At 40.7% G+C, this 14698-nt stretch overlaps 1 protein-coding gene across 9 annotated transcripts in view; it reads right to left on the reverse strand.

The window, feature by feature from the left end:
* bcas3 (BCAS3 microtubule associated cell migration factor) overlaps window positions 1-14698 on the reverse strand; it is a 367208-nt gene that overhangs the window by 298317 nt on the left and 54193 nt on the right. For all 9 annotated transcript variants that reach the window (XR_014868693.1, XR_014868695.1, XR_014868694.1 and 6 more), the window contains exon 14: window positions 3024-3157. Coding sequence is in view for 6 of the 9 variants with exons in the window: in XM_085130745.1 (XP_084986871.1) it covers window positions 3024-3157 (134 nt within the window). In the remaining 3 variants the exon portion in view is untranslated. The remainder of the gene's footprint in view (window positions 1-3023; window positions 3158-14698) is intronic.

A 14698-nucleotide genomic window follows, 5' to 3' on the forward strand; every position in this document is an offset into this window, starting at 1 on the left:
GCAATGGAGCAAAATATGGGTGTGTGTGGTTGGAGGGTGTGTCCATGCGTGTGCACGCGCGGGGGCACGAACACTTTTCTTGTAAAACAAAGTTTGGGAACCACTGCTGTAAATAAAGGCTGAAGAAATTGTGTTCTCACAGAGCAGCCTCATTACTGAAGCACAAATAAAAAAAAAAAACTGGACATCAATTGATGCTACAGACTGTTAAGTTTAGTAGAAGAGCCTCGTGGCTCTGAGCTCATCCACCTTCTGCTCCGCCTTCAGCCCCTTACAGCTGTTATCAGCTTGCAGGTCTGTTTACCTGGCCTCGGGTCACTGACAGCCAGCCGCATGTTTGGTCGCTGGAGACAGATAAGGCGTCCACCTCCACCTACCTTACTCAACCTTTATGACTCCCAGTATGTTTCTGAGTTCTGTGTGTGTGTGTGGTGTGTGTGTCTGTGTGTTATTGTGGTGATAACCCCTGTCCCAAACACAGGCAGGGGCCGGCATTCAGTGTTTACAAGGGCTTGGATCAAAGCACCCTCAGTGTGCAGCCAGTCAGCAGACCTGACGTTTGGTCATACATTAACTGCAGGCAGGCTGTAGGAGTGTGTGTGCACGTGATGCTGTGTGTTCCCAGTCAATAATCCTGAACTTAACAAGGCCTGAAGTACTTTTGTTGAGCAAGCACTTCTCCTTTCTACTGTAATTAATGAGAAAAAGTCAAACTAAAAATAATCTTGAGAACTACAATCTGTTTTTCTTTTCATTGTTTTCTTAAATTATTTACAATATCCCTTTACTTCATTATTATAGACCATACATTTAGTGAAAGTGTCAAAGTGTAGGTGGTGAAAATTAGCTGCCCACAGCTAATATACTGCACAATATACTCTATTCTCTCCCTAAAGTATTATTAAATGTATGATAGGGATGCAACAATACCAATTTTTTCAAACCGATACGATACCGATACTTGGATCTGAGTACTTGCCGATACAGAGTACAAAAAACGATACTTCTACCACACACACACAAATACAATTAATTGGAAGACAGGTTTTATTATATTCCCTGCCAATAAAAAATAAAATCTTAATAAAAATGACCACAAAAAATTTCAAGTGAAAAATAAGCACTTCTGTTAAATTATTGCAGAGTCTCCACATTGTAATTTTACAAAATATCACTGAACTATTGGCACTGTCTCGAGCTTTCAGAATAATAAATAAACACTTCTGTTTCCAATAAAATAAATACAAATTAGGTTTGAGAATAAAATAAACTTTTAAATTATTGCAGAGTGTCCATATTGTAAACAAACAAACAAAATAATTATTATTAAATAAATAATAAAATATAAAAAATTATAAAATAAATAATAAATAAAATAATAATTGGCCCCCTAGTGGCCAATCTAAAAAACTACAACAGAAATGACAAGCCACCCTCTGATTAATGAAATATGTTGGTATCGGTTCACGGTATCGGTTAACTTTTACGAGTATGAGTACACACACATTTTACAGTATCGGCCCCGATACCCGATACCAGTATCGGTATCGGTGCATCCCTAATGTATGACCACATGTAATAATGTGTCATAACTCAAGATTTTAGCAGAGACATCCTCTTTAATTAAAACTTTCTTTTTTGATAAAGTAAAGGTTAGGTTTAAATCAGCTCCGTTTGTTACGCTTCAACATGATGCACAGAGTGTTTCTTCACTCACTATGTATCTGTACACAGCTTTGCATTTAATCATTAGTTAAAATGAATCTCTGGCTCTCTTCCTCTGTAAGTCTTTTGTTCTGTCTCCCTTCATCACCAACTGGTCGCGCAGATAGCCGCCCCTCCCTGAGCCTGGTTCCTGTTAAAAGGGAGTTTTTCCTTCCCACTTTTCACAAACGCTTTCTCATTGGTTGTCTTAATGCTGGGGTTTCTCTGTATTACTGTAGGGTCTTTCCTTACAATATAAAGCAACTTCAGGTAACTGTTGTTGTGATTTCGTACTTTAAAAACACAATTATGCTAAATTGTATAGAATAACAACACAGGTAACGTTTTAATGCTGTTTAAATGTTGCAGTTCATCGAGGGGGAGGAGCATGTTATTGTCTATAAACTGGATGAATGTTTTTCTTTACCAATCGTGTATTTTTCTCATAAATATATCTGTTTAAATGGGAATGTAGTTTGGAGGGGGACTGGTCCAAACCTGGATCTCATTCAAACTGGACAGCTGAGGGAAGGGTCGTCTCCTGTCTACTACTGAAAGGAAATGAAGAAACAACTGAGGATAACTAAGTCATTAAATAAATGGTAAAAGGTGTGAGTTCAACAGTTGATCTACATTCCTACCCACAGTATGGTCATGAAATAGTGATTGTTTCATCTTTGGAGAGACGGAGAGTAGCTCTCAGTTCCGGTGGTCCAGGTATCTCAGTAAGATTATTCTTCACCACCTAGGTTTCGTGCTAAAATATATGAGGAGAAAACCTCTGAGCTGAACCAGGACAGCCTGGAATGTTTATGGTTTTGAGCTGGTAAAATATCCCCTGAGCAGCCAAAGGAGACAGTCAGGGAGAGGAAGGTGCAGCCATCTACACTAAGACCTTTGCCAACACAGCTCAGCGAGGTAGTAAAAATGAGGTTGATGGATAAATAAATGCATTACTTTCTATTGTTGACCTTATGTATCACGCTAATGTTTTTAAATTTCATGGTCACTATTACACATACTTTTGTTCTATGGAGGGACGAGCAGTAATAGTGTTTTGTTTAAAATGTTTCAGTAACACGTTTGTAATACCGTACCTTTGTTCTTACCCTTTTTTTGGTTTCACTATCTACATTAATCATATTGCAGTGATTTGACAGGAAGAAGTAATAATTATACTTACATACAAGTGCACAACTTACTACATTTGACTAGAATGTATGTGTATGTGTATACAATCTAAACACTCATTAAATATCTGTACTATTACTCCCAGTGGATGGTTGCAGTGTGCGTGTAGGTTTGAGTCTGTTTCAGACCTTGGCTTCAGTCTCCCCACGATGCAGCGTATAGAGATGGTGAACGGCACTCTGCGACGATGCCCACGGGTGGGTGAGGATCTGGAAGACGTGAAAGTCATGTCCCAGGGTGTCGGCAGTTACCAGCAGCATTCCTACAAAGAACACAGTCACTGACATCAGGAATCAGTCCGTTAGCCGACTTCACTGTAAGCTGATTCTTAATGTGTGCTGTATAAATGGTTCTTATTTTATCATGCGGCTGCTTGAATGCATGCCTTTTGTTTGTTCGCTAATGTTCAAATATTGTAATATGCACGGTTTAAAATGCATTTCGCGCTACATTTGTGTCGTGTAGCAGCGCCTACCTTTTCAACTGGGCCAAACCCTACAGTGATGACACTAATCGAACAAATTAAGCTTTGGGGGTCAATAGTGCTGTATACTCCACAATGATAAGGTTCCCATCCATACAACATAATGTGGTCTGAAGAGGAAAAAATTAGGGGTGCAACGATACACAAAATTCACGATTCGGTTCGATACTTTGGTGTCACGGTTCGATATTTTTTCGATACAAAAAAAAATGTTCATGCCTTTTTAATTTGTCATTTATTAAAAGTATAAATAATTTAAAAAAAAATCTATCTGATTGAGAAATCCCTCATCTTTGGAAAAGAGAGTTTATTACAGAGAAATGTCTCTTTCCAAAATAAAAGCTCTACTATACGCTTCTTCTGGGCTATATTCTCAGCAGCATATTAAACATATCAGGTCCCCATAAGGAGAATCATGTGCTAATGGCTGTCTAAATGACTCGGGTAAAGTTTGTAGCATGCTGCTTGTTGTTTTTGTCTGCTTCCACTTGTCTTTGCACTAGGATGATGTCGGAGTAAATGTGCAGTCATATTCGTTGTGTTCCCACTAGTGCTGTCAGCGTTAATCTCGTTAAAATGACATTAACGCCATAACGCTGCAAATCTCCATTAACGAGCTACCGCGGATCGCCCCGTGCGTGGGGCTGGACGGCGTCAACACGCTAACGAGCTAACTGCGCTAACGCACTAGTTTCCACCAATTGAGCATTGTGTGGCACATCCGACATACTGTTTTACTTTTGTCCATGACGCGCTTACCTTCAGGGTCATACGTCACACGAAAACCAAAATAGTTCCAAACGCCAGATCTGAATGAGGGTGGGGGAGGTTCAATTTGCCATGTTGCAACGAGCTTAGCTTCTGTCTTTCTAGCTTGCGCTGCGCTCAGTGAATCTGCGCTCGACAGTGCAGCCTAGGCGGAGTAGTCGAATGCAGATCCACTGAGTGCTCAACACAGACAGCATCGTCAGAAGAAAAGTTGATAAAATAAATAATATATTTTGTATTGTTCGATACATATGCGTACCGAACCGAAAGCACTGTATCGAACGGTTCAATATCGATACGAGTATTGTTGCACCCCTAGAAAACATCTATGTTAACCATATGCATATCATCTGGCCTTCTATAGCATACAGAAGATGTGTTTTTACCGCAATCATCAAACGATCAAACGAGGCAGTATGATGTCCCATCACTCCACCAGAGACCTTTAGACCTATTACCTGAATCACTTGTTACATCTTGGTTTTTCTTTGTTTATTTTAATCATTTTAATCAAGATGATTCAAAATGATACTCCAATTTGTGTAGTGTGTCTAAATGTTGCTAATGGTACACTGACCGACCAAAATATTTCAACTGTATTTTATTCCAGCAGCATTCAACCATACAAACTGTGCATGACACATGTTAGACAGCATGAAAGAATTACTGTGCACTTAAAACAAACAAACCAGCCCATTAAACATAGCCAGCTATCATTTGTCACAGTCATAAAATGCAACTTTGCCTTACATGATAGCTCGGTCTGGTAAAAGCACGGCTCGAGTCGTGTGATTCTTCAAGGACAGACGAAACGAGCGTCCATAAAAGAGGGAATCTATGTATTTGAGCATCAGTGCACATTTATGGGCGTGTCTATGCGCATTCAGAATCACCAAAACGCTGAACCACAGCGCAGCACAAGTGTAACCAACACTGACAGGCCCATTCATTTGGTCCTGTTTTATTTGAAGCTCGTCAAACTCCAGAAAGTATAGGTCCAAACCATAAACAACATGCCCAACAAACCACACCAGAACAAACCCAGATCTAAACTGGCTCGTCTACACTGCTTTTCAAATACAATCCAAAACCCATCCCCAGAAACCTTCTGACATGCTACAAACACGGAGATCGAGCAGCAACTCATAATACAACTCATTGATGCAGAGTGTAAAAAATGTCCAAGGCCCTGTCCTTCTGATGACTTCCAGACATAAATAATATTAAAGTAATTAGTATTTTCCTCTCAGTTTTTCCACTTGGAATCTTTTATGTGGAGGCTGCAGTAGGTTTTAATTAGTGGCCGGGCTTTATTGGGTGGCATGTCAAATGTGAAAAGAGGATGTTGGAATGGCATGAGATTAAAAGGATCCAACAACACGTGCGAGGGAGATGGAAAACACTCCCTTTCTGGAAAAAAAAGAAGCCATTTTTGCACATTCAGAGTCGAAGTTTCCCTTGGTCAAGATTTGAAAATTAGTAAAGAAAAAGCACTGCTCGCAGATGATGAAAATCTGGATAAATGATAGGTTCGTGCAGATTATCAGAGGTGGAAGAAAGAAACTCTAACTAAAGCCAAGTGAAGTGTGCATTAAGACAGTGGTTAGCTAGTCATGCCGTATCAGAGCGACCAGAAAGCCAAAAAGCTAAGGCCCAGGGCCTGTAAACTCTTGAAAACCCACGCCCCAAACGAGGTGCCAAGCCACAAGAAGCATTTGCGTCAACTGGGAATAAAGAGAAAGAAGGGCCGGGGCCCTTCTAATTATAGAGTCTGGAAACGGAAGCGCAGGGCGATTAGGAGTTGAGGCGCTGCGGTCTGTTTATCTGGGAGCTTCCTCTCGCTCTCAAACCCTCTCTCCCCTGTTCGCCGCTCTCGTTCACTTTTGCTCCTCTCTCTGTTTTGGTCGGGCCCTGCCCACCCAGTGGCTGGAGAGTCTGGCCCCTAGCTTTCTGACAGACGAGACTTGGCCACTGCCTTCTGGCCAGAGCCGGTGTTTCTCTTCTGCTGATGGTAGAGTCTGGGCTCCAAAAAAGTAACAGCTCAGGAAGGCTGGAGAGCTTTGCGAGTGCGAGTGCCCGAGGATTGGGGCTTTTGTGGCCTTGTTGAAATACAGAGGCCCTTGCCGAGAGGCGTCAGTCGGTTAGCCCACGGGAGGGCCAAATTAAAAAGCAGCTGAGCGGCCCGGTGGGTGAAAAGAGAAGGTTTTAAACAGCGGCTGGCTACAGCGGGGTTTGACACGTCCTATTTATAACACCTTGTCCCAGGGGTTACAGTGTTATTTACGATGTTTTAGTACCAAGATCGCTGGCACATGCTCTAAGACGTGCGCTAAACTGGAAGGGATGACTTCTAATTTGCCATGTGTGCGAGACATGCGTTCATATGGGATATGAGGGAAGTGATATAATCATTTCCATAAATATCTGCTTTTGCTTTCTGGGGTTTTTTCCTCTTAAAATCTTTTTGTTTTGTTTTGCTGCAGGCTTTAGTGTCCCATCTCTGACCATCCAAACAGAAAACATCTGCTCAATCCCATTAATGTTGGGAGGATGTTTCATTTGCAAAGTGGTGGGGCTAGCTTTATTCTTGACAAAGGCGGACGGGACGGCGAACGGCTGAAAAAGAGAGAGAGCGAGAAAGGCAAAGAAATAAGTGGAAAGAAGAGGGTGATTTCCCTACTTGGCAAAGTGGAACGCCACAACAAAACTAGTCCACTTTTTAATTAACAACACTACGCCAAAAAAAAAAGCTTTGAAAATTGGGAAATTCTCAAATTATAACCATGTGGAGGGGATAAAGCTTACAAGATGGAGTACTTGGGGGATTCGGATAGCCTCGCTGTTACCAGGATGCATAAACTTCAGAGCAAATGAGCCCATTTACTTTGAAAGACTATCCATCATAAAGAGGAGTTTTTGTCCTCAGGGCTGGGAAGGACAGGACGTTATGTCTGTCTGAATGGATTTGTACATATACCGGACATATACAGCACACAGCCACAATATTAAATGCAATAAAAAGTGAAGAGGACAACGCTGATCCTCTCATTACAAAGCAATGTTCTGCTAGGAAATCTTGGGTCCTAACATTCATTTAAATGCTGCTTGTGCTGTTAAGGAAACCTGCACACATCCCTGTGACAACAGCATTTTCCAGCAGCACTTGGCTGCCACAGCAGGACAATTCACCTGTGCAACCACGGTGCACATCTGGCCTCCAAAAACAGTCCTACATCTATGCACATCTACATCTACATCTACATGTCAAAACAGCATGAAAGAGCAGTGTTATTTCAGGCAGGTGATTTTAAATGGTAAATATAGCAGCTATTCACTCATTTTCTTTGCCTAATTGCTTTCTATCAAACATCTGCAATTATACTGCCCAACAATCTCCCTGCATTTTATCATATAAAGCCTAATAATATATCCTATACAAATTGTAATACTCTAAATATAATTTGTCATACTCTGCCAGGACATTTTTGAGGACTTTTCAGAGCGGTGCCAGGAGTTTAGTCTTCAAACACGAGAATATTAACATGGTTGTAATCAAAGGAGCGTTAATGGCTATGTCTACTCTTTATAACTAGAGAAAATTGTGCTACTGATTGCAGTGCAAATTGGAGGGGGAAGAGTGTGCCCTACTAATCTTCTCAACACTGCAGCAGCAGACTAATATACGAGCAGTTTTATATCTGTTGGGCAGCAGAGTAAGCATTAGGGTTAGACAGATGCTAAAAACCCAAAGTCAGCCGCCCCCAACAAAACAGAGCGGGTGCAGTCTGACTAATTACTCATTTCTCTTAAAAGTTATAGCTACGTATGTTTAGGATGGTGTATGTTTATATTTGCATGTGCATTAAAAAACTTTGAGTAGCATATGAAGAAAATTGAAACGAAACAACACTAGATGATGTTTATGTGTTGTCGAGGTAAAGACAAAAATGTTTATTTGGTTAGATCGCTGCAACCTTGACCTTTAACCTCTAAATTCATCCAGTATTTGAATCCAGCAGTTTTTACTCAGCACTGAAACATCTGAGCCAAAGTTGACGTCTTTAAATTCATTTGAGAATGAAATTCCTTTTATGATAATGTCATTAGAATTTAATACAAATACTGGTACAAATAAAGATTGTTCAGTGCCTCAGCAGAGCGAGGAACTGATAGCCACAACACCTGCACCAGCAGGCATGCTGTTCAGGTGTATCGAAATTCTCTGGGTCCCCGAAACGCATCATTCTGGAGATGAAACGAAGGCCACTTGAAGGCGGACAGGATGGAAGAAAAATGGAGAAAACAAGAGAGGCAGAAGAAGGAGGAGTGCGTACGGTTCATTTGATGTACAGTGGGCTGAAACCAAAAATTGTGTTTTTCTACACGCTCCATAGGCAGACCACCTGTGAGCACTTAGATATTAATAGATATGAAAAAAGGTGTATATGTGTGTGTGTGTGTGTGTGTCTAACCTAGCGGAGAAACAGCTAGCAGTTTGACATTACTACGCTGGAACGCTGCCTCTTTTAACAGGGCAAAAGTCACCTGGCTTTAAAGTCGTGCCGACACATAAGAGGCAGGCACCATAGCGGTCAAGTTCACAAAGCGTGACTGTTCTCAAAGCAGAGCTTCAGGGTTGTTCTTTCATCACCTTAAGTGGAAAAATACACTACTTAAGTTTGTGTTATGGAGCATTTACATATTTGCAAACTTCCTGCTGAAATTGTTTTAAAGAGGAGAAGTTTGTATTTGTCATTTGCCAGAAGGCTGTCCAACGAGCACATTGTTGGCTGTATGAAAAGGAAAACATGAAGGAAGCCTCTGTTCTTGTTTCACCTGCAACAATCTGCCAAAGCTTCAACACCAGTTTACTGCCACTAATCTAAATTCCCAATGAAGCCCAGTTCTTTTTGTTTTGCTTTTGTGGTTTCTCAACATGGGACAAACATGTTCTCACAGCAGCTCAAAGAAGGTTTTGACAGGAGTTAAAAGCAGTCATATTTTAAAATCCCGAGAACATTCTGCTCACATCTAAAATCTATGGATTTAAAACTTACTGAAAGACTTTGGGACTGTCATCAGAGCTTAAGGCTAAGAGCGAGGTAAACTTCTTATGGGCTAGCTTGAGCATTTTTTCAGTTCTGTTAACCAATGAAATCCCTTCAGACTGTCACAGCGGCCATTCATAGGTACGATTTAAGACTTCCTCGATCTCAGCTGGTCTCAGCTATTTAATTTGAATGTAGGGTTTTTTAATGATTTAAATAAATAAAAACACAAAAATGACTAACAAATTATTTTGAATGATGGAAAAAGCAATGCAAAGTTACTTTGTAACAAGAGGAAACACGGTTCATCAGGCAAATAATCACATACATGAAGTTACATGAAGTAATGTAAAGTCACCTGACTGTTCTGCCTTTACAAACAGGCTTTGATGCTGTAATTATGCTTTTATTTATCAGCAGATACAAGAATTTTGCAAATGCAAAACATAATAAACATATGTATTGTATAAGTATTTGTAAAAAGCTTAAAACACACTTGTGTACCTGTAATAAATTACAGGAAAATCGTTAACATTTGAATAAATGTTAATTATTTATATAGTGGTTTTCTGCTATAAGGGCATTTTAAGTGCTTATTAATTACAGTATTTGACAACAAATATATTAATTACATTACTTTAAAACATTAATAAATAACACACATCTTTATGTAGCCACGAGTTCATGTAACATTTTCTTTTCCATTTTTGTGGAGTCAAGTCTGATTCCCTTAACACGCGAGTGCCGGGTGCCGGGTGCACATCGGCTTGAGCTACTACTCCTTTTCCAGAATCCTCTTTTTTTGTCTGACTGAATAGATCAAATTATCTCTGCTGAAAAAAATTAAGGGAACATTTGGGAACACCAAGTCGTAACCACTGCTTTCCATATATACGCTGCCAAACAAACAAACCGTTCCACAATTCATAGAAACAAGAAACTTCCCCACTGTCCTCTTCCCCACTCAGCCTCCCACCTACACACATACCATAAAGAAGTTCGAATGACCTGCACATTACCGCACTACGTGGGCTATACATGACTCCACGCGGCTTTGCTGTTTGTTGTGGGGAATTTTTTTCTCAGCCAAGTTTTCCAGAGACCCTGAGTCACCGTCTAGCTCAGGGGTAGGCAACTCCAGGCCTCGAGTGCCGGTGTCCTGGAGGTTTTAGATGTGTCCATGATCCATCACAGCTGATTTAAAGGGCTAAATGACTCCTCAACATGTCTTGAAGTTCTCCAGAGGTCTGGTAATGAACTAATCATTTGATTCAGGTGTGTTAACCCAGGGTGGGATCTAAAACCTGCAGGACACCGGCACTCGAGGCCTGGAGTTGCCTACCCCTGAGCTAGCTCATCCAGTTCCACTCTGTAGCTCTGACCATGCACTTTAATAACCACTTTTCACCTGCAAGAGCACCGGGCTTATCCACTGAGATGGCAAATATTTCATTATTTTATGATTTTGTTTGTAAAAAAAATAAAAAAAAATAAACGACTTTAGAAAACACTGTGTAATGCAGACCGTGTTTTTTGTAGGTTGGAAACTTACATGGTGAAGTCAGAATTTAGATGCTAGAACCGATGCTATTAGGCTCTTAAAACCACCACCTTGATACACAAGTAGGCAGTAAATGAATGCCTCTCATTGCACCAAAATAGCTGTTTACTGTAGAAGCTAAATGTGTTTGATAAACACATACATGACCAGCTTAAAATCACATCTTTGTTAAACCTTGTGTTTTCATCTGAAACAATAAAAACACCATAGCTAGAGATTAGTTGAACACTAGGACGACACATCTTCTCACAGTGCTCGCTGCACAATGCATGCTTTTAAATCACATTCTGGTCTGCTGTCAAATACTAATGACAAACAGCAAACAATGGAGGTGTCAGCCTGAGCTACAACAAGTATGACAGGCATTGTAAAAACACACCCAAATATTACAGAAGTCTCAGTAAAATTCAGTTTTTGTTTGTTTTTTAATCTCTGAAAAAGGCAAAACTGAGAGGCCTGTGGTGTCGAAGCTGTAAATCAGATCAGAGCCGCCTACGAGTGCTAATTACTATCTTGGTGTGAAGACATGACTTAATCCATACTAAATGTGCGGCCGAGTGAAGCTGCTTGTGTGTGGGAATTCCCCTCATGTTCAACGTGTGCGTGTGGGTCCAAGGTTTTTGGCAACAGCCTGGTTTCTTTCGCACATTAGTGAGATGTACAGATAGAGTTATTACACCACGAGCTGCCTTCATGGCACAGCTGCCTCAATGGTCAGGCACAACAAGCCAGGCTATTCATTAGACCAGCCTGTTGCTAAACCAGGGATATGGTTTATGGGACATGAGGGGAGAGATTCAGTCTTGATTCAGCTTCCATTAGTCGTGGCTTTGAAGGGGTATTCAAAAGTTTTAGGTGGCTGCACAGTGGTGTTTTCCTGATCTACCGTGGATTTCATGAGGCTGAAAAAGGATTCTTCACAAGACAAAGGTGAAAATATATCCAGTACAAAACTTGACTGATGGTCAGGCAAGATTTCTGATTAATCTGTGAATTTGATTGATATTCTAAGTAACAATAACATGCAATGATTAAGGTTACTAAGTAAATACATTTATTCAAGCATAGCAGATACTTGCATGGGTGATGCTTTGAGTAGCTTTTCAATCCACTACATTTATTTAAAAGCTATAGCCACAAGTTACTGCAGAGGTAAATGGAGTTAGGGATGGCCATTATTTAAAAGTTATTAGCCTGTTAAATTACACCTAAAAAGCTGAAAACTAAGTTTGCCAGACCCAGGGAGATTAACTGAAGTTTTCTGTAACCTCAGAGTAAAATCTAGACGTGAGCAAAAAGCTAAAGCAACAAAATTTTGCATTGTACAACCAGTCAAAACTCCAGGAATATTAAATGGACTGAAAAGAAAGGAAATATCAGATCTTTAAATCTGAAAAGCAGAAACTTTGTGGATCTCTTTAGTTGAAAAATGACAAATGAGTACTTCAGAATTAATTATTCGATTGTGGTCCAAGTGAAACCCTTCCGAGTTGGGAATGCCTTTCACATTATTATATCAGTGCAATGTTATTACATATACTTAATACATGCTTCATACATATTATTCAAGACTAATATCAGCTGTTTAGAAAAATACAAAATGTGACATTCTCTTAGGCTGCAAATACAGGACTACAGGATGTCTTCTTCCACAACTGCATGTAAAGCAGCGGTCCCCAACCTTTTTTGCGCCACGGACCGGTTTATACCCGACAATATTTTCACGGACCGGCCTTTAAGGTGTCGCGGATAAATACAACAAAATAAAACTAGTACCGGTACCGAAAAAAAGAAGATTTATTCATAACACACATGAAAAGACCCAGGAAAACTGAGTTAACGATCAAAACGATAACAAAATAACGCTGAAAACCGATAAAAACCCTGAAAACTATACATTTCACACCTGAGCCTCAACTCTGGCGGCCCGGTACCGGCCCGAGGCCCGGGGGTTGGGGACCGCTGATGTAAAGGACTTTATCAAACTGAGCATGGGCTGGAAAGAATAAAGCGGATGGGGCTCGCTTGATTGTTGAATCAATCACTCCATCTAGTGCCAGTCATACTTTTGCCAGTCAAAAAGAAAAAAAAAAGCCTAGTTGCTGGACAGTATCTCTTTCATCAAAATATGAGTCTATTTCGACCTTGGCGTTATACCCAATAATCAAGTCAAGGATCATTAAGGATAAGTGAAAAGGACGAGACGTGAAAGAAAACAAGCACACACACATCGCAGCTGTTAAAGAGAGCTCTTTGCCACTGCACTTCATCTGCGTCCCTCTAATTACACCACTAGGAATAGATCCACAGATCCACCGAAGCGCCAGCCGCCACACCAATAACTGGCGGCGAACGCTCCACCCTCTGTAGAGCCTCCAACACACACAAGCCACTGGGGTTTCTTACATAACTCTTCCCAGCCAAAACGTCTTGGTTTTCCAGGCTCTACTGGAGTCATATCATTGTTTCTTTCTTGTTTCTGCCATGTTGAGGTTGAACACTGTGAAGCGAACCTCAGTAAGGCAAGAAAGGTAGTTCAGTAAAAGCCACTTCCACTAACTTGGAACGAGTTCACTTAGAGGCAAACCAATGAACCAATCACTCAGGATTTGGACTCTGATCAAAACAAGAGGCCTTTAATTATAGAACACTGAAAAAGAGGCAGCTTAGAAATGAAAATGAATAAAAGAAAAACAATGATGAAAGCAGTCCTGCAAGAGAAGTTTCTATGCCTGTGTTCAGATTTAACCTAATCTCATCACATGCTCTGCCTCCATTTTTTTCTCTTTTTAAAAGGATTGAAATCTGTGTCTTTTCACTGCATTTCTTTGCATTTTAAAGTTGTATTAGCTCTTTAGTTTGGGCTCACTTAAGAGTTAGAAAGATTAAAAATGTGTCTGGAATTTTGATGATGACAGCGCCCTGTGTAAAGGGTCACGGCAGATTCTTTTGGCTTGCTGACGCAGCATCAACCAATACACCAGAACCACTGTAAACTCTACATGAACAGCACTGGAATACACCGAATTCAGTGGAAGCTTGTTTGGATCTTAAGAGTAAAGACGACATTATTCCTTTAAATGATGAACAAAGACACTTTTCTTACACTACGACATAAAAAACACAGTCAGCTGGCTAAAAACATTGTTTTTGTGCAGAAATGTTGATTCCAATATTGATGACCATGAAGCCTTGAGTGAATGTAAGCTTTAAGCCAGAACTGTATCACATATCCGTAGTGTTTTAGTCCCAATTTGCTTCAGCATCAATTTTAGAATAAAGATGTTCTGTTTTCATTTAACAAAAACGAGCGATTCCTATTTCTGCAAAGGATCAGGTTAGAGGATTTTGATCCCATTTGGCTGCTTAGAAATGGTTATTCTACTTTACATAATTGTAAGAATCATAATCAAGATTTTAATATATTCTAACAATTAATTTCAACTACAAAAACTACAGCAACCAATCAAAGAAGAAAAGGCCAAAAACTGCCACAAAACCTTTACCAGTTACATCCAGTGCTTTAAAAATACTCCTGACATGGGACACACACAGGGACAAAGACAGGGACACACACAGGGACAAAGACAGGGACACACACAGGGACACACACAGGGACACACAGGGACAAAGACAGGGACACACACAGGGACACACAGGGACAAAGACAGGGACACACACAGGGACAAAGACAGGGACACCGACAGGGACACACACAGGGACAAAGACAGGGACACACACAGGGACACACACAGGGAAACACACAGGGAAACACACAGGGACACACACACAGGGACACACACAGGGACACACACACAGGGACACACACACAGGGACACACACAGGGACACACAGGGACAAAGACGGGGACACCGACAGGGACACCAACAGGGACACACACGGGAACACCGACAGGGACACACACGGGGACACCAACAGGGA

The sequence above is a fragment of the Neolamprologus multifasciatus genome, chromosome 14 (assembly GCF_963576455.1).
Source record: "Neolamprologus multifasciatus chromosome 14, fNeoMul1.2, whole genome shotgun sequence".
NCBI classification, from domain to species: Eukaryota; Metazoa; Chordata; class Actinopteri; order Cichliformes; family Cichlidae; genus Neolamprologus; species Neolamprologus multifasciatus.